General features: G+C 36.4%; 2 protein-coding genes across 2 annotated transcripts; both read right to left on the bottom strand.

Annotated features, from left to right (window-relative positions):
* Nucleotides 1-4,896: 4,896 nt before the first annotated feature.
* On the bottom strand, nucleotides 4,897-5,748 carry LOC112177283. Its single transcript, XM_024315585.1, has one exon. The coding sequence runs from the start codon at nucleotides 5,746-5,748 to the stop codon at nucleotides 4,897-4,899; it is 852 nt and encodes a 283-aa protein (XP_024171353.1).
* Nucleotides 5,749-10,859: 5,111 nt separating this feature from the next.
* On the bottom strand, nucleotides 10,860-11,378 carry LOC112180420 (40S ribosomal protein S15a-1). Its single transcript, XM_024318971.2, has 2 exons — nucleotides 11,194-11,378; nucleotides 10,860-11,095 (listed from the first exon to the last, which is right to left on the bottom strand). Exons 1-2 carry the CDS (start codon nucleotides 11,324-11,326, stop codon nucleotides 10,860-10,862), a joined length of 369 nt encoding a protein of 122 aa, XP_024174739.2. The 5' UTR covers nucleotides 11,327-11,378.
* Between the last annotated feature and the right edge of the window lie 9,894 nt (nucleotides 11,379-21,272).

Here is a 21,272-nt window from a genome sequence, read left to right as displayed (position 1 = left end):
TTTTGCATCGAGTCGTATTTCAGAGCAATACTGGTGGTTGTCCAAAGAAGTTTACTTAAACCTATTAGATGGATAAAGGGTTGTACAATTCATGTTTTGCTATCCAGTTACACTCAGAAAATTGGATAAATTGGTTGTCAAATCTACTTCTGATTTGACACATTTTTTTTTTCCGTATGAAGACTGCAGACTTTATTCCATACTAACAATTTAGTCACACACTCGAAATTTCTTATATATATATATATATATATATATATATATATATATTCTTGTCAGCTCTTCTATTTGGTTTGTCAATTTTCTCTTTCCAACTGTTTATACATGCTATTCTAGGTTTGCAGAACAGCACATTAGTTTGTGAGAACTGACAGACTCTATCATGGTTAGGTGTATGGATTTCTTTGTATCTGTTTGTCAATCATGCCACCTGTTTGTTAGTTCTGGATTTGACATGATGCCATATATTTTTTGTACTCGAGGAATTGAACAACCCCTTGCCATCTGCTTATCAGTCTTCTGATTTTTTTCTTACATATTTTATATTAATTGATAGAATCATTCTTGTGGTAGTTCTATTGTAAACAATGTCTTTCTGCCAAAACAATCTCTCTTACTCCTTCCCTTATGATGTTCTTGCAGGCAAAGTTTGCTCAAGATTTGGAAGGTTTCCTGGACCGAGTTTAGAAAGAAGGATAATGACGTGGTGGTAGAGAGTTACACCTATACTACTGTTCCGGTTGTGGAATCACAATAGCCCTTTGGAATAAACAGTATATATGATAAAAGTTACACTTGTATTTGGTTAGAATTTGAGAAAGAAAAAGGAGTTGTCAGCACATTGTCATACATGTTGACAATGGCTAACTAACAAATACTAATTGTGCTTCCTTCGAAGTTACAGGAGCTGGGAAACTTTTCCATATTGTAAATAGAGAAACGTAGTATCCAATTTTAAATTTGTCATGTCGATTAGTTCTTTCACCACGATCATATTTCAGTTCTGCATGCAACTTATATAGAAGCCTTGTAGAGATATCTCTTCTTTCTTTCTTTATTTGTTTTTTTTTTTTTTGGTTACATGGAAGCCTTAAAAAGGCCTAGAGCATAAAAAGTCAAGTAACAGGCCTAGATCTAAAAACTTAATTAAGGTCATCGAAGAAAGCCTCAACAGATTGAGGTGGAGGAGGTTCGAAGAAGAGGACTCAGCGATCATGAATTCATGATCAAGACCAGATTTGGCCAAAGAATCAGGTTGAGACATGAGATGCCTGGACCCAAGGACAGTGGCACCAAGAGGACGAGTTTGCACAGGACAAAGAACTGCAGAGTCGGATTCAATATAAATGGGGGTGGGGAGGATGCGATTATCCAACGGATAACATGCCGTCAAAATTTAATTAGAAAAAATAAAATTTGTTAACTGGTTCTTAACGGGTTCCAACGGAAAACCCGCAAACCCGTCGGGTTAAGCCTGCGAAACCCGTTAACTTAACGGGTTTTTACCGGGTCGGTCCGTTAAAAACCCGGCCCGTTAAAAACCCGACCCGTACCCGCACTATACCCGCCCGTTGCCAGGCCTATCACTAACCAAGTAACTGTCAGTAGCCAAGTCACAAGTTAATAGCCAAGTCACAAGTTAATAGCCAAGTCACTGTTAATCATATGTCACTAACCATGTCACTGACCAAGTAACTGTCAGTAGCGGAATTGTCAGTATGAGGTTTATTAGGCTACTGTGCTCTACATAGCCAAAATAAAATGATGAAGATGTTTTTATAGATAATGAATCACTTTTTACATTTGACGAAAGCATAAGTCGGGCATATAATCTGATGTCCCTGGCTATAACATCTGACATAAAGAAGCATATGCTGAAAATGAAAATTAACAAAAACTGGTGCAGTAGTCTAATTTGGAAGCAAAAAGCTATATCTCATGACATAGCTTTCACCATGATACTCACGATTAATTTATATACACGTCTTCAAAAGGAAAGCTGAGCTTCGATATCAGAGTACCATAGGCCCCAACCAAAACAAGAAAAACCTATAAAGGAAGCCAAAGTCAGTTCAACACTACTAAAGACAAAACAACGATATAATTAAGTTCGTAGAGTAAAATTAGTAAATAGCTAAACTCACATTGCGGTCATGCCATCATAGCTCTTATTGGGTATCATGAAGCATTACCGGTAAGAGCCACATAATTAACACTTCATAAAGATAATTTGACACACACACACAAATATGAAGTAGACGATAGTGACGACAATTCCAAGCAATAAATGAAATTGAAATCAAATTTGTATCTGCACATAAGGTGAAGCTTCTCTAAGATTGGTGTGCATATATTAAAAAAATGATAACAATAACCTATATAAGTGAACCTACCAAATGTAAAATAGAAGGAATCATTCACAATACACAAATAGATCATAAGCCTCCAAAACATTGGTCCTTACCAATTATAGAAGCACAATGCATATCTGTATAGGTTCATCGCCAGTAAGTAGTTCCCATATAACAATCCTAAATGAGTAAACATCAATCTACAAGATCAAAATAACAACACATGACAACTCAGAAGCTAGTCACAAATTTGAAGAGTCAATAATCATAAAGGCCTGAAACTACATATGTATAAAGGAAATTTGTCTACAACAATTCTTAGAATCAAACTCAATATACTTCAAGTGCACCAATACAGCGCTTGAAAAACACACCAAGTAGATAACTCCAAATTTTTCATCGATGATTAGCCAACAGAGCAAACAGCCATGAACTAAACCATATATATGATAAACCCTGCAGACTAAAGTTTAAGTGCTTCCGTCTATAATCAAACTAGCTAAACCCCACTTTAATTCATCTTAATTTCATTGGAGTACGACAATTCTTATTCTAGACATGAATACCTCACCTAATATCAATTTAAAGCTAATCATCCAACAAGTGAAAATTGCAATGAGTATTAATGAGAATGAGAATGACAAGATTTCATGAAATCTTTAACTCCACCGAAAATGAAAGGAGAGAATCGAGAAGAGTACCTTCCTGAACTTCCTCGCCGACGGCCTGTTCTCCAAAAACTTGAGAAAACTTTCAGTCGAGAGGCGCCATCGCAGGAGCCGCGAGCCCTTCTCCGCCGCCGTTCATTTCTCTTACCACTACTTATACCGCGACAAAATTTGCCGAATCGTGAAAAGAATGAATCTGAAATCTATCATGCATTGATCTGAAAACCAAAGCGTGAATCTCACGGCGAGATTAAAGAACAATCAAGTGGACAAGCACAGCAATGAGATCGTAAATTTCGACCAGAAAGAGAAGGAACTTGAAGTCCGATGCGTCGCTGGAACCAAGCCTCAGCGCCATTGTCACCGATTTGGAGCAGATAGCTCCCGAAAACTCAAACCCTAACCTAGCCTCTCCTCTGTCGCCACCGCAATGTCATAAACTCCTAGAACGATCAAACCTCGACGAATTCAGAAACAGTGACTCAGATAGCGGCGATTGCAATCACATTATCAAATTGCGAGAGAAATTTAGAGAGAGAGAGACAGGTTTAGATGGGATTAGATAACAGGAGAGAGGGAGAGCTGCCAGTGGCAGTTTTTGTAATTAAATTTAACTCTAGTGGTAGGTTGTAAAGAGGTGACTTGAATTATCATGGAAACATTTGTGTTAACTGAATTATAATAAGACACTTTAAAATGACCTCTTTTAACATTAGCCCTTTAAATATTACTTCAATTTACCAGATTTCATGGATTATAATTACGATATTAATATATATATATATATATATATATATATATATATATACACACACCACATTAATTTTCCATCGAAAATATATAAATTTTTTGGACAAATTATATATATATATATATACACCCATACTTTTTTTTTGAATATGTATAATGAAAAAAAATCTAAAATAATGAAAAAGAAAGAAAGGAAAAAAAAAGGGATAATGATAAAAAAGGTCATTTTGAAGTGTCATATTATAATTTAAACACCACAAATGTTCTGATGATAATTTAGGTCACCTGTTCACGATCTACCACTGCATTTCAAATTAATTACAAAACTGCCACCGTCAGTTTTCTTTGGCAGTTTCTGGCCGGTAAAGTAAAACGCCACTATTGTTCATCTTCTCCATATCATTTCGGGATTTCAAACGTCAAAAAATCACTCAACCCTACTCCAAAAAATCACTCAAGTCACTGTCCATGTATATGGCGAAGTCACTGGCCATGTGAACTCACTGGCCAAGTCACTGGCCATGTGAAGTCACTGTCCATGTAACTGACAAAGTAACTGGCCAAGTCACTGTCCATGTAACTGACAAAATAACTGGCCAAGTAAAGTCGCTGGCCAAGTCACTGTCCATGTAAATGAGGAAGTCACTGGCCAAGTCATTGGCCATATTTGCAGCGTGCCGCTGCACCGCAAAAACCAAACAAATTTTTTACAGCTAATTTTTTTATTTTTCATTAACATTTGCAGCGTGCCGCTGCACCGTAACGGTAGCGTTCCGCTGCCAATAACCAAATCTATAAGCAGTGATCCAACTACAAGTCATTGAACAAGAAACTGCCAAAACAACTAAAAACTAATGTCAATGGACAAGTCAATGTAAATATAAAGAAAATGGTTATGTCACTGTACATGTAACTATTAAAAACCTGTAGGACACAGAATACTGAAGAATTTATAAAAGAAGAAAGCAGATACACTGTCTCATAGTAAAAAAAAATTCCAATGAGTAAGCACTTCTTATCATTTATTGAAAAAAATGAAAAATAAAAACAAAACTTCAAACTGTATTGGAGTCACTTGCTATGTCACTTGCCATGTCACTGTTAAAGGCATGTAAGCAGAATAGAACCTATATCGGAGCTGTACAACTCTTTCTGTTGTGACCATCACATTTTCCGCACCTACCACACTTGATCACCCTGGTTTGCTCGCTCCTTTTTCTGAACCTCTTCTTTCTAGGCCTTCCCGGTGGTCTTCTAGTCAAAGGAGGCTGCAATATCACCGCATCTCTACCAAAATCATGCACTTGCTTCGAAATAGAGGGAAAAGGATTAATTGGGAAAGAATAAGTTTCTAGATATTTCTCCACTTTGTACAGCTCTTTGACATACAAATACGGGGAAGATCCATGTTGTTGGATCACTACAAGGGCATGGGAACATGGGAAGCCATACAGCTGCCATTCTCCACACGAACAAAAGTGGGTTTCCGAATTTACCATGCTATTGTACTTCTGCCAGTGAACTTCATACACATAGGTATCAGACCTGCTCACTCTCCAATGCCTTCCGACTTCCAAATTCTCCTTCAGCTTCTTTTCAATCACCGGGCGCAACTCAGAGAACCATTCTTGAGCATCCTGCTTCCAAGTAGCAATTGAAGCCATGGACTTCACTCTAATCCCATCATTAATATCAAGAATAGGAAGACTCTTCAAAGGCAACACCCAATTATTGAAAGACTCAGCCAAGTTATTTGTCATTTCACCAAATCTTTCGCCGTTAAAGTACTCCATACACCAGTTCTCCTTCGGAAGATCCTCCAGAAATTGAGCAACTATGTCGCCACCTTCACTCCTCAAGATTTCCATGTTGAACTCATACATCTCCGGTGTGCGAGAATAAGCACAACACATAAACAAGTAAGGAATCCGATCCTTAAGGTAAGAACCAGCTGGAAATTTGTCAGAAAGGTTAGCCATCAGATGTCTAAAACAAAACACATGTGGATTATTGGGAAACACCCTAGAGAAAGCACTAACAAGCCCAACATGACGATCAGAAATGAACGTCCACTACTAGGATAAAGTTCATAGACATCAGTTCACAACTGATGTTAAAAAAAAAAAATCCAATGTCTTAGTGGGTGATGTTAAAGATCGCCAAAATTAAGACATCGGTTCACAATTGATGTCTAGTTTACTACCAGACGTCGGTTTAAGGTTCAGAACCGATGTAAAAACGTTAATGTGATCACCATTTTGGTGTGTTTAGCTATTGTCAAACCTTCATATTTTGGCATTAGATGCTGATAGGAGCATTTTAACGCGACGTTTTACTTGCTTTTCCCTACATTTCTTGCGTTATTTCCTTATTAAAACCCTGTTTAGGAAAGTTTTCATTCTTTGATTGGGAAAGTTCCTATTTGTAGAAAGTTTCTATTTTTATAGTTTCTATTTATCATTTTTAGTAAGTTTCCATTTTCGGTAGTTTCTATTTTTCAGTTTAGGAAAGTTTCTATTTTTCTTATTAGTTTCTATTTTCAGGACCTCCGAGCTAAAATATGGAAATGAACTCATAAATGGAAAGAGGAGCTTGCGAACACCAAGGGGAGCAAAGATGAAGGTACATTGGAGTAGAAAAATGGAAATGTACTAAAAGATCAATTTTACACATATTCCTACTCCGGCTAGGAGAAACCAAGCCAAGCAAAGAAGAAGGAGCGGCCGCCTGACCAAATGAACTTCAAATGAGCTGAAAGCTTCCAGATCCATTCTAGACACCCAAAGGATCATTTCTTATGAAGAGTGCCAGAGAAAAATATGAGTGGAAGGCCTTCAAACAATCAGCCCAATTTTCTACAGAAGCAAAACCGGAAAACTGGACCTGTAAGAGGTCCAGAAACATTTCCGGCCCAACCACATGGCAATAAATTCTGAAATTTTACCACAGTAATCTACACTCATGGTGGATAATTTCATATGAAGAAATCGGAGGCCCAATATGAAGTTTTGATGGAGAAATAATTGAAGGAATAAAGGGGCAGAAATTCACCTCCAAATCTGCTAACAACCTTTGTCAAACTTGGAGAGGAAAATCATTCCTAATTGAGAAAAAGATAAGCAAGTTGCAAGCAAGTGGAAAATCTTGAGGAGGAAAATCAAAGGTGCAAGCAAGTGGAAAATCTTGAGGAAAATCAATTCAAGTTGAACAAGTGATAAACAAGTGGGAATATATTTTTTACAAATTTGTCTAAAATATCTAGCCCTTCATTTATGTTCATCTCCACCCTCCATTCATCATTTTTTGGGCTATAAATACACTTCTCCTCTCACTCTCAAAATACCAATTCCTTCATCCATTCCATCTTCTTTGTCTCTCCATTTCCTTTCCATTTTCTCTCCATCCTCTAGTGCATTCAACATTTCAAGCAAGGCCAAGGGAGAAGAAGAATTGCCGTGAGCATCATCCTCCATCACCATCCTTGAAGCTTGCTTTCGAGATTCAAGAGACCACATCCTCAATTCGTTCATCTCATCTCCATCTCACGGTGTAATCCGATTCTCCTTTGTAACATTTGCTTTGATTTCGTTGGTTTTGTTCTAGTTGACATATGTGTTTGAATGAATATTAATTTCTGAAATTTTATGATTAATTGAGAATTTTCAGATTCATATTATTGTGATTCGAATGTTGCTTATGTGGGTTTGTTTAATTAAATTTGCGTTATAGATAACTTTTGTATTTTAATCTTATGTGGTTGCAAACACTTAGGGTTTTGATATGAATGGTGCTAGGTTTAAGAACATGAAATCGACTTTTCGTTTTGTGTAAACTTGAATCAAAGTAGTAAAGGTTTTGTGCAAAGACCGAATTTAATTAAAGAGAATTGCAATTAGGTGGACTTTTCCATACTAAGTTGTACACTTGAGTTGATAGCCTTTCACTATGTGTAATGCGTTAAACATGACATGATTGACTAGCTTTCAAGGGTTTGATTGCATGTTTGATAGGATTAATCTAGGTGCTTTCGCTTAGGTTAATTAGCTTTGAAAAGTAAAAAATGGGAATTCATTTGCTTTCGAATGTTTCACATGATCAACTCCTCTCTCATGACTTAGATGAACAATATTAGGGTTTGAATCAATTTTAATCATATGTTTCGGTTTTTGATCTTTGTTCTCTCACTCCATTTGTATTTTTATGTTTTTGCATTTTAATTATTTTGTTAACTTAGTTTTATTTTCGAAAATCCAAAAACAAAATCCCCCCTTTTTTCGTAAATAATGTTTATAGTTGTGAATATATTTGTGAATATTATACTTTGTTTTAATTTTAATTGTTTAATTGTTTAACAATGACAGGTGTACCCTCAATCCCCGGAATAGAACGATCCCTATTTGCTTATACTACTAACGATATTTCAGGGTTAAATTATGCGCTTGCTTTCAGGCATATCAGATGCTTAATGAAATATAGGTCTAACAACACAATTATCCATTTTAACATCGTTTCTGATTTAGAAACGATGCCTGATAATATTTTACACATCAGTTCCCATTATTTTTTGCTTGTGGTTCATAAGCTTTTCGTGTGTTTGGTACATAATATTTCACTAGATATTCAATCTACATTCTGTAGTATAGTTTGAACTGATGTCCATATTTATTCTAGACATCGGTTTTGTGTATATATCGATGTCCATAGTTATTCTAGACATCGGTTTTTGTTTATATATCGATGTTCATAGTAATGCTAGACATCGGTTTTATTTATATATCGATATCCATAGTAATGCTAGACATCGGTTTTTGTTTATATCTCGATGTCCATGTGTATATTAGACATCGTTTTTGTTTATATATCGATGTCCATAGTAATGCTAGACATCAATTTTTGTTTATATATCGATGTCCATAGTAATCTAGACATCGGTTTTGTTTATATATCCATGTTTATAGTAATCCTAGACATCGGTTTTTGTTTATATATCGATGTCCATAGTAATGCTAGACATTGGTTTTTGTTTATATCTTGATGTCCATGTTTATATTAGACATCGTTTTTGTTTATATATCGATGTTCATAATAATGCTAGACATCGATTTTTGGTTTCCAAACTGATGTATTTTCTGTTTCTGACATCAGTTCTTCATCAGTAACTGATGTTTTTTTCATTTCTTGACTGCTGTTATATATATATATATATATATATATATATATATCCCTTTAGCTGTTGTATTTGGTACTAGAAAGCTAATCCACAAATAACATGAAATTCAAATGTACTTTAAATATTAGGGAATTGTATTAATTTCTATACAAAATGGATAATTGTTACAAAATAAGAACAATATATGATCTCTCTTGGTCCATCACTGAACTGCAAAAAGATCTCTCTCCTGCAAGCAGCAAAAGGGGCAAGTCAGCTTACTTGGCTAGAAATAATCACTATGATTTCAGAGCATGCATGCTTCAGGGACTAATGCACAAACAATATATGAGGGTATAAAAACTATTCCATGGTATGCATGCTTCTTGCACTAAAAGTATAAATGAGTGAATAATGTTCTTAATTGAAAATTTTCAATTAGAATAATGTACGCGCTACCTGCTTCAATAAAGCGCTCAGCCATAATAGCATTCTGGCATGTAAACTCACCTAGTAGAGGAAATCTGAAGAAAAGCAAAAGAAAATAGGAATCAAAATATAGGAACTGGAAAGTGAAAATTAGACTTTAACTAATCTAATCATAAAAGGAAATTTGACACTTGCGGCAAGAAACAAAACTAGACAAAAAGCTTGTCAAGAGTGAAGACTTAAGAGGCAAACCTACTTTACAATGAGACTATCAACTCAATCCCAGTTGCTGAAGTGATATTATAACAAGAACAACATTATAGAGAATCACAAAATAAAGAAACATGAACTATACTCGACCAAAATACTGTAAATATTTTACTCCAGCTGGAATGAGAATATTTTCCTGTAAAGAAACATGAACTATACTCGACCAAGATCACGGTTAGAATTACCCTGTAAATATTTTCCTTTGTCGGCCATGTTTAATTGTAATTACTAAACTATGAAATACTGCAAAGAAGCTTGTGGATTATGTATTTTTTTAGTCACAATCAGAGTGCTAAAGTTTCTGCAAAGAAGCTTGTTCTGAGCAATGGTATTACCTGTCTTTCATAAAATTCGAAATCAGACTAATTTTTCCAGTTACTAAACTCAAAAGATCATTTTCACGGCAGATTAACTGATTGACTGGTCACTACAATATGCACCAACTGTGTGTAGATTCAGAAAGGATCCCAGTGGCCAATTCATTCATCAGAAGCATCACTCAAAGGAGAAGATTCTTTAGAGCAGTTAGACTTGGATCCATTTTGAAATTCTTTCTTGAGTAACTTCCAGATTTTACTTCTCAACCTTGAAGCCTCTACAGGTTGGAACCACTGCCTGACAATCTGAAATTTCAAAGTAGATCAATCAGGTATAATCGAGAATGATACTTGCGGAGGAAACTAAATAATGGAAAGTACCAATTATTAAATTATACGCCAAAAAGTGTTTAACTTCCCACTACACGTATGTGTGCACTCACCTCCCACTTGTGCCTGCATAAACATAGGTCATGCATCTTGGTTGCAAGCATGAAAATTTCAACAAACGGAGAAATAAACAGCATACAAACATAATATGGAACATCTCGAAGAAATGACATTCTTTCTTCTAGCCTCTTCATGGTCCATGATTCCAGCAGAAGTGGTGAGCACGATATATCCAACTCCAAGATCAAACAAAAAGCAGTAAGCTCAACTGAAAGTGGCAGGATCAAATTTGTAAGGTGAACTTAATAAGGTAAGAGTGCGAAAAGGGTATAAATGTACAACACTATTTGATTCATAACAAGGCAACTAATTATACCACTAGTGCCCAGTGAAGGATAAGCACGAATGCTCACAATTCAAGGTCACACTATATATAATCACCTAGAGTTCTGCTAATCTTTTAAAATTTCAAAAAATTGTTCAAAACAACAATTATAGATTAAATATGTATACTTAACGGAGCCTCGAAATCATATCATATTTCCAAACTTGAAAGACCACTGCAATTCTTTTTTCCGAGAAGAAAGCTAACTGCTAATGCTTGACTAACCTGTCTTGAAGGAAGCAACCTGGCAGTCCAACCTTCAATCTCCTTAACACCAACATCAAAACGAGGACTAATGACCCCACACTTTTTAAGCCTTCCATTCAGTTCGACCACAATTTTGCCAGAGCTGTGGTCGTCAACATACTCGAACTCTCCAATGTATCCTAAAGAAGAAAACCATAAACATAAATATCCATACATTCATAAAAACGGACTAACAAAAACAGAAGTAATGAATTATGTTTCAGTAATAGATACTTACCATGCTTTTGCATGACAATAAGAAACTTGATGATCACTTTGGATGACGGCCTGATCATCACCTGACGCTTACCACGTTTCTCTGCATTGTACATGCTCTTGAGAGCATCATTCAGCACGCTAACTCTCACCATTGTCGCTGCTGCATAAGAAAACAAAAATATCCAGGACTTCAGTTCACAAATCAGGAATGAAAAAAAAATCAAACAAACAGAAACACACATAAAACCTCTGCTCTCATTCTCTCAATATGCTCCTACTCAATAGCACCCAAAACCATAAAAGCACATGCCAAGTTCCTAACTTCATCCATATTCACACAACAACCCGCCAGTCCAACTATCTTTTTACAGCAACCACCAACACCCATGTTAGTTTTCCCCATTTCTATCTACTAAACACATAAAAGATCAACATGACTACCGAAGCTCTGTTCACCATTGTAACAAGGCCGCACCGAATTCTAGCTAGTTCAAAAGTTTAAATCTTTTTTAAACCAGTTCCAAAACAATTTCATCCTACAATAATAAACCAAATATTTACATTTCACCGTAATGCCCTGGAATTCCACCAAGGACTACAAGAACAAGTACAATACAAACATAGACCCTAAAAACCAAATATCCACATCAATATAATAAAAGCAATTATGCAATGATATATGCCATAAATCATTGGAATACCATAAATACCATAAATCATTGGAATACCATAAATACCATAAATCATTGGAATACAGAGGCGAGTTGATAGAGAACCCTTTTGAAAATCATTCACCATTGTAACCTAAGTTTCTGCAGAAGCTTCTTCTGATGGCACACTCCCACCGCCGCTCAAGACACTCCCTGCAAGCCAAGCCATGCACCCCAAATTTAATAAAGAAGTTGAACACAACACAAAATAAATGGACACGTTATTAGATGCAGTGAGTTTGACAGGTAAAACAACAGACTGATATATGCCTAGTTAATTACCAATGTAGTACTTGTTCATGACTTCAGCTGAAGCAACACTGCACTCTATCTGTGTCATCTGGCCAATCTTTTCCTCCAACGTCATCCTGCTCGGTAGGTCATTGATTCTAGTATTCAAGGGCTGTTTTGGGTCCTTATGTATCCTCCTCCACCTGCTGCTTTTGTTGTTCTCATCGTCATCGCTGCTATACACAAGCACAACATAAGAAGCCCCCTCGTAAAGGTGACAAGCATCCTAGCTATTTCCTGTCACAAATTACATATATCAGTAGTTACAAAGCCACTTTTGAGATAAATATATGAAGAAGCAACCATCATTGAATTCAAAAACCAATAATGAATATATGCAATAGGAGAAGTAGTTGAACACTTGAAATAAAGTCTAAAACTAGACCCGTAGCCAATTAACAGAATGATGGTTGCTCTGCACGCGACTTACAGAGCTCTAATACCAGTAGGCAATTAACGATCAATCTCTGCTCTGCTAAAATTTCACACCTTACCCCAGCCAACAAAACAAATCACAACTTAAAATTTGAATATGCAAATGAAAAATAGGAGCCCAAAACAGAAACCAAGTAAAAAGAGATTGAGAACAGACCCAAGACACGGACTTTGAAGAATCAGAAATCGAACCCAGAAAGTTTTCTGCTTTGCTGCTTGAGGAAGAGAGCAACCAAGAGCTCGAGGCTGTTCGACTGAAAACCCAGAAAATCATGAAGATGTTCATGAGAGATCGATGGAAAACCCAGACAACTTTTTACCGAGTTACAGTCGAGGAGAGCGAGGACCGTCCACTCCTCAACTGCCCAAGAGAGCGGTTGAGAGGGGGAGGCCCATGGAGAGAGAAAGGAGAGACGGCGACTGTAGCTCCGTCTTCGGCTTCTCCACTCTCAGCAATTAGCAGATTCAGTGGATTTGGGAATGAAGAGAGATGAGAGAAGGAGGAGGAGAGCGGTCGGAGGCTGAGAAGGAGGAAGAGGAGGTCAGTTGCTAGAGGGGTGTCGTGGTGGTCAGGTTTTGGGAGCCAAAATTGACAAACTGTGGGAAAAGTCGGAAAACAATTGATATGAGTCATGGAAAATCTGACCTAGTGTGGGGGGGGGGGGGGAATGAAAATTTCGTTCCCGCTTACAAAATTTTAGACTTGGTCGTTTCCGCGTTTTTTTTTAAATTTTGGATGAAAAGTATAGACATCAGTTGAATATAAGAAACGATGTTAATTGTATGAATAGAAATCAGTTTTTTAAGAACTGATGTTAGAAAAACATTTTACATCAGGTGAAATCTTAACTGATTTAAAAGACATGATGTCTATAAACGTTATTCTAGTAGTGGTCACCCTCCTCATAGGGTGTTTTGCAAACTCTTCAGCCAAAACCTCAAGAAAAAATCTCCAATTACTCTTATTTTTAGAATCGACAATAGCATAAGCAATTGGATACAAGCCTGAACAGAAAAACAAAATGATGTCACTGTCATGTAACTGTTAATGTCACTGACCATGTCGCTGACATAACTGCATATTACTTGACAGTGACATGGCCAGAAACATGTCATTCAAATCACAGAACATTTAAGTCATTGGACATGTAACTGTCAATGAACATGTAACTGACAATGTCAGTAGCAAGAAAAATAAAAAACTAGAAATAATGAAGGAGATTCAACCTTGATTGGCATCCTTTGCCGATGCAGCAATAATCTGCCCCTTGTACTTATTGGTAATGAATGTAGCATCAATGAAAAGAATAGGTCTACATAATTGGAAACCCTTCATCCATGCACCATAGGTCACAAACATACGCTGAAACCTGTGTGTTTCTCGATGAAACTCAACCACTATCCTAGAGTCAGGGTTTGACTTCATAACAGACTCACTGAACCAAAGTAGCTGAGAATAAGACTCAGCTTCAGCAAAATGCAGGGCTGTTTTTGCCAACTCCGTACCATACCAAACTGTACGATAAGGAACATCCAAACCATAATCACTCTTGATCTCATCAGCTATATCAATTGGCTTTTTGTTTGGATTCGCACGAATCTTATCAAGCACAATAGACTTGACAACCTTGGATCCCATCATCTTACTCTTCTACAAACGAATCACACCATGACAAGTGTGAACATTAACCAACCTTTAATCATAAAGAAACCATTAACCCTGCATAAATAAGCCTTCACAAGCCAATTACAGCCCTGAGAATGTTTCTTAGAACACTGAGTGATAACACGAACCTTGTCATTTCTAACAAACTCATTTGAAAAACCAATTTCTACGGCATACTTACGCAGCTTATCTCTAAACTCAACAACCCCACCCTCAAACTTTTGGCCTTCAGAATGAATATAACTCTCCCAACCTTTCGTCATATAACTCTTCGGTGCCTCTGCCCTATAACACCCCAAATAATCATTCTCCTCAAGCATGGTACTAGAATCCTCACACACTGTATTACTCACCACGCTTTCACTAATAGAAGGCAAATCAGTCACTAACACTTCAAGGAAATCAGAATTGTAACGAACCAAATTCCTAAAAATCATTCTCATATCAACTACACTCTCTAGAAAACATGAACTAGAATCCGCAGGAATAATGTACCTCAACATGAAATTTCCTTGAATCAAATCCGGAAAACGAGAGCGTATTGAATTGCATAGGTCAACAAACGACCAATTATGCAACAATGGAACTGTCGCTGCTTCACCAGAATAAATAAACTTGACAACATAGCTAGTATCCATAACAACTGCACAAGAATAAAACAAAATCACTATCCATGTCACTACTAAGAAAATCAACAGAATCAACACAAATAAGTCACTGCCAAAGTAACTGTTAAAGCCTGAACAAAACAGCAGTATTAAAAATGTAACTGGCCATGTCACTGATAAAAAAAACACAGTATAGAACAAATATAGTACCGCAATAGCACAAAACATCATCAACAATTCAACATAGAATTGAGTCGACGAAGGAGAAGAACAAAGTAATCCAAAACGAACAATTCAACAATTTAACACAAACAACAAAAAACACTGCAAAATCCAAAACGAACAAATTCACAGAGAGAAGGCTTACAGATCAAATCAGAGAAAACCAGAGAGAGGAAGAAATACAGAGACTGTAACTAAGCACTGAGTCGACGAAGAAGAAGAACACAATAACGTGATCAAGACGAACACCGACGAATCCAAAGATCCAGAAAAAGAGAAGAACCGCGGAAGCTCCAAAACCACTCAAAACTGAGATTTCAGATCGTCGCAGAGGCACAAAACTAAATCGGAAACTTCCGACGAAGAGGGCGGAGAAGAAAGAATCTCGGAAAGAGATCTCCGAACAAATCGAATCGGAAGGTTTCTGATCAAAGGAGAGAGAAAATTTGAGCTCGCAGATTTTGAAATGGAAGGTTATAAAGGTTTATTACCTTAGGGGCAGAATCGGAATGTTAAAAATTAAAAACTGACATTTTGTAAATGACCTCATTATTCATAAGGACTAAACTAATATTAATAACAATTCACAGTGGACCTTTTTATCAAGTGGAAAACTATGTGACCTTATTATCATTTCACTCTCTAAAATGACATTTTCCATCATTTCCCTAAAAAAAAACCAAACAATATTTTTTTTAGAAGAAAGTCAAAATAATTTAGAGCCGTTATATATTCAACAACATATATATATATATATATATTTTATGAATTATAGATAAATATATATATATTCACAAAAATATATAAATATAAATTTTTTTAGACAAATTATATATATAATGAAAAAAAGAAAAAGAAAAAGAATAAAATAATTTAGCTTTTCTAGAAGAAAACTAAAATAATTTAGAGCAATTAGATTTTGAAAGGATAAGATAGTTTTTTTATTCAAGAATGACATGACATGATTTGACAAATTAGTGAGGTGTATAGGTGACATGGCTTGACACCTAGGATTGAGGCCACAAATCGTAGGCCTCATTGAGGCCCTATATCATTGCCCTAAGGAAAAAAAAAAAAACAACGCGTATAAGAACACAGAATGAGAAAACCATGCTAACTGTTTCTAGCCAAAACTAAAAACCCGAGATCTCTGCGCAGGTCTCCTTGTCCACCCTTTATTTTTATTTTTTTAACTAGTTCCTCAATTGCACCGGTTTGATTTTAGAAGAACCCAACTATCGCTCTTCTGTTAGAATCACCATTATCAAAACCTCTTCTGAAGAAGTCACAGAATCAGAGATTTTTTCTTTGGCTTTAATGGTTACACTAGTCATGTCGCATTTCCTTTTACAGTCACAACTCACAAGGCTTCTCTGGAGATCTCCAAGATTTGAGACTTGGGAGTCCCGACCAAAAAACAAAAAAAAAACAAACACACTCATATATATGACTGCAAATGCGGCTGTAGCTCATTGACGTATAAAAAAAATGTGATTAAATCAGTCTCTGCCTTTTGAATACCAAAAATGAAGTTCAACCTAATTAAATGATCTGAAGCCAATTTTCCTTCCAGTTCAGCAACTCCTCAACAAAATTAGATGTTTGGACCAAGAGCAAGGAGCAGCTCCTCAGTCCTCAACCGGAACCAACTACCACCAAGTACCAAAACTTGAATTGGGCAAAGATATTCGTTGTGTTTTGCTTGGCATCCGCCATTAATATAGCACTCATACCCGCCCAAATTTACACACAGCTCGCTCCCTGAGTATTTTCTCCCGATTACCATCATTTTTTCATTTACTTGTTTCTTTGTAACCAAGTTTATCCACTTCAACTACCGTCCCTGAGTGGCTAAATACTTGACCGGTTTTTCTTCGTAGCGACACAGCATTTTTCATATCCATTACAGTTCCATTTCCAAGGTGGTTCAAATGTATTACCCGGCTACCCGCTTCATCTGTGGTCTTGTGGCTTGCAATTCTATTTTCTAATTACTTGTATGCTTAATTAGCAACAGCAAGTGAACGTGACATTTGACTAGCAGTGTTTCTACTTCGCCACAATATGTCGACCTGGCCGGTCAAAGATAATATAAGAGCCGAATTCTACCAGATTACCACAACTTGTTGTCATTTGTTGTATTTTCACCTTGGGATAATGGGATATGTACGTCCTATCCTTTGTATTTTCTTTTATTTTCCCCTCTGAGATTTTTGGGAATAAAAATGTTGAGGCTTTAGATTCCTTTTTGTTGATTGCTATTTTCATTATTTGACGTCTTTTATTCTTCTTTGTCTTTAAAAGGATGTATCCTATTGCAGAACTGGATGACTTCGAGGTGAAGATTGCAAACACACTCACTTACCTTTGACGGTAATAAGTTCGTGTATAATGCCTAAACAGTATCTATTTTAATGTCGACTTAAAAAAAAAAAACTGTTGAATTCACTTCTGTCATTAAAAAGAGATGAAAGAACTTATTGGTTGAGACAAAGTTTGTACGAGTACAAAGAGATGGATGCCAAATTTGCATAGGTAATAGGTAATGTATGATGGGGAGAAGTACTGAAGTAGAAAGCGATCGATTACTAAGCATCATAGTACACAGAAAGAAAGAATTCCCCCTCAGGGGAGGAGGGTGGTAAGTTTAATTTTGTAACTTTGGGCTAATAACAATGTTGGGTTTGATATGGGCATTCGGGGTTGTGTTAAATTACCCATATTATTCTGGGTAATCCATCAAGAAACTACAGAAGGCCCATAAAAACTATCGGTGTGCGTGAATTGCCTCGAGAATAGGGATGGCAAAAATCCCCATCGGGTAGGGTACCCATCGGGTATTCGACCCTAACGGGGAGAAATTCGGGGGAAATCGGGTAACGGGGATGGAGATCCCCATTATTCGAATTCTGAAATCGGGTACGGGGTGGGGATGGTATTTTGATCCTCATCCATACCCACCCAATAAAAATTATCTAAAATACATATATATATATATATATATATATTATATATTTTTGATATTATTTATAAATAAATATTTATGTAAACTTTATCTTTTTGTCAATATTTAAATTCAATTAATAAATATGTTCAAAAAAAGGAAGATTATTTTAATAAGAGATCTTTATCAACATGTTAATTTTCCTTAATTGAAATAAGAAATGTATTTTATTTTGATGTTTAATTTTAACTTCATATTTTATAATCCATAATTATTTATATAAATTTTTATATAATAAATTAGTAATATTGTTAACGGGGATTTGGGCGGGTACGGGGACATAATCCCCAATGGGGATGGGGACGGGGAATCCCCAATATCTTATTACGGGGATTGGGGAGGGTACGGGGATGGAAAATGAAGTCGGGTATGGGGATGGTAATTTAATCCCCTTACCCTACCCTCCCCATTGCCATCCCTACTCGAGAAGGCGACAATAAAAAACTAAAGTAACAAACATCAAAATAGTTGTCAAAAATGAAAGTCTCGCGACTCTTTATGGTTTCTCTCACAAAGCAAAATATAAATATAAAAAGAAAATTACACAGTAGCACCTGACCAAAAATATAAACACAGAAAACTCACCTTCAATTTGTTTTATACAAACAAAGACACAATCTCAGGCCCAAAAACCAAATGAATTAGGCCTGCTCCGAATTTTGATAGAAAATGACTAAAATGCTTGAGTTTCATCACAATTTACGTGCATTGCCACTGACCAATATCCAATACCCAAACCTCCACGCGCTCCAGATCGTCTACCGTGACCTCAGACCTGAGAACGTCCTCCTCCGCGAGGACGACCACATCATGCTCTCCGACTTCGACCTCTACTTCAAATCTGACGTCGTTCCGACCTTCGAGCGCCTCCCGGTTGAAAATCAAGGGGATCCGCCAACTGCTTCGGATCGGGATATTTCTATTTCAGGTGTTGATTCATTCAGATCTATAAGTGGAGGAGCCATCATTGAGCAGAGAGAGAGAGAGAGGTTAGATCTCAATCGCTCTCTCTCTCCGTGTATGTGAAAAATTGGAGAAGAAACGTTTATGGGTTCCCACTATTGTGGCACAAGTGTGTCTCTGCTTTGGTCTCTACCTTGCTTTTCAACTGGGTCAGCCTCAGAACTCTGTGAATCTCCATAGAAGAAGTGAAAGTAGAGATCTTTACTTCATCAGCGTCAGAGGAGGCTTCAGACCTCTCAAGCAGCAGACCCATATTCTCAAACAGGTAAAGTTTTCATCTTTTTTTTACTCTCTGTTCATGGAATTGCAATGCTTCTTGCACAATTCGATTTTGTTTTGGTTTTTGCTTGTTGGGTATAGCTTATTCCGTCTCTTATTGTATAAAGTGACGATATTTGTTGTATGCTAATTTTTGTTTGACATTCCTAATTAACATGGTGGTGGTTAGGAAATGTTGGGAAAGTTGGATAAATAATCGTACAGATTCATTTCATTATGTTTTTCTTCTGCTTTTGTAAGTTTGGCTCATATTAGTAGGAAGCACTGTCTGAATTTGCAGCTATTGTGGTGAAACCAATAGTTACTTAGACATTGCAGTACATACTAAATACGTAAAAAATTATCTGGAATGTTTAGACAAAGGTTAATTCAGTACTAGAAGTTCCATCATATGTATGGTAACTTTACATTAACCATCTTTATAATCAGAGTTGTATGAAATCTCTTGGCTCCATCATGTCATATACCAAGGCATCAGGTGCTTCTTAAGCCTTGTTTTAAGTTCAAGCTTTGGTGGAATACTGTGTATTTTGGGGCCAATTATAACTAGAGACTGAATTATATGATTTCCATTGAGTGCAGTAGCAGAACTTGACGAGTACGAGTGCAGTAGCAGAACATAAGTACAAGTTGAATAGCAAAACTGGACTGAGTGTGAGTGCAGTAGCAGGATTGGATGATGAGTGCAATAGCAGAACAATTGTACAAGTGCAGTAGCAGAACTGGATTAAGTATGAGTGCAGCGAGTGCAGTAGCAGGATTGGACAAGTGCAGTAGCAGGATTAGGCGATGACGAGTACAGTAGCAGAACACGAGTACGAGGAGTATGAGTGCAACGAGTGCAGTAGCAGGATTAGGTGATGCCAAGTGCAGTAGCAGGATTTGACTAGTGTAGTAGCAGGATTAGGCGATGACGAATGCAGTAGCAAAACACTAGTACAAGTACAGTAACAGAACTGGACGAGTATGAGTGCAGCGAATGTAGTAGTAGGATTACGCAATGACTAGTGCATTACCGGAAGAGGGGATTTGTGTTGGGAAACGTACTAGTGAGACGAAGTTTAGAAAATTTTGGTACTTCAAAATTGTGGAAATTTCAATAGATATTTTGCGCAAATTAAAATTTAGAAAATTTGATTGAAGTTTTGATATATGGGGTAAATATTCGTATCTAAAACTAGTTTTGAAGACATTTTGGAGAGTTTAAAATATCAATAAAGCTATCTTACGAAAAAAAGTTACATAAAAAATATTATTCTAAAAAAAAGTAATATAAATGGATTTTTTTTTTTAAAGTAACATAAAGGAATTAAAAGTAAAAAAAAGTAGTTAAGGATAAAAATTTATTTTTTTCTCATGACATGTGGCAAGTGAAAAGCAGATTGTCCTTATTTGTAAGATTTAATCATTATAAATGGATTAGAAGTCAAAAGAAGTAGTTAAGGGTAAAAAAATAAATTAACTCATGACATGTGGCAAGTGGAGAGCACATTATCCTTATTTGTAAGATTTAGTCCTTATATGTTTAATTCAATCTTTAAATGATGTATTTGTTAAGTCATTTTTTGTCAATAACTTATATGTAATTTATTATTACCTCTATTCATATCAAAAAATAAACTGGGCCAAGCAGCCTAATCAGCCCAAAGCTAAGTGCAAACTTAGATTGGACCAGCCCATCTGCAGCCATTATGGACTTATGGTCATAGTATTGCAAGTCTCAAAATCTCAAATATCAAAAGACCACACTAGAGATCATACAGAGGACCACAATATATGATCAATATCTTTGATTCACACGAAGAAAACCAAAGGTCCAGGGACTAGAACTAAAACACGATCTGACTTGGCTTGACTTCGAACTGCAAGTCAACTGAGTGAATTTTCTTGCTTACTGAGCATAAATTTGAAATGTTTATG

Source organism: Rosa chinensis, chromosome 7 (assembly GCF_002994745.2).
Source record: "Rosa chinensis cultivar Old Blush chromosome 7, RchiOBHm-V2, whole genome shotgun sequence".
NCBI classification, from domain to species: domain Eukaryota; kingdom Viridiplantae; phylum Streptophyta; class Magnoliopsida; order Rosales; family Rosaceae; genus Rosa; species Rosa chinensis.
This window is presented reverse-complemented; position numbering and strand designations above follow the sequence as displayed.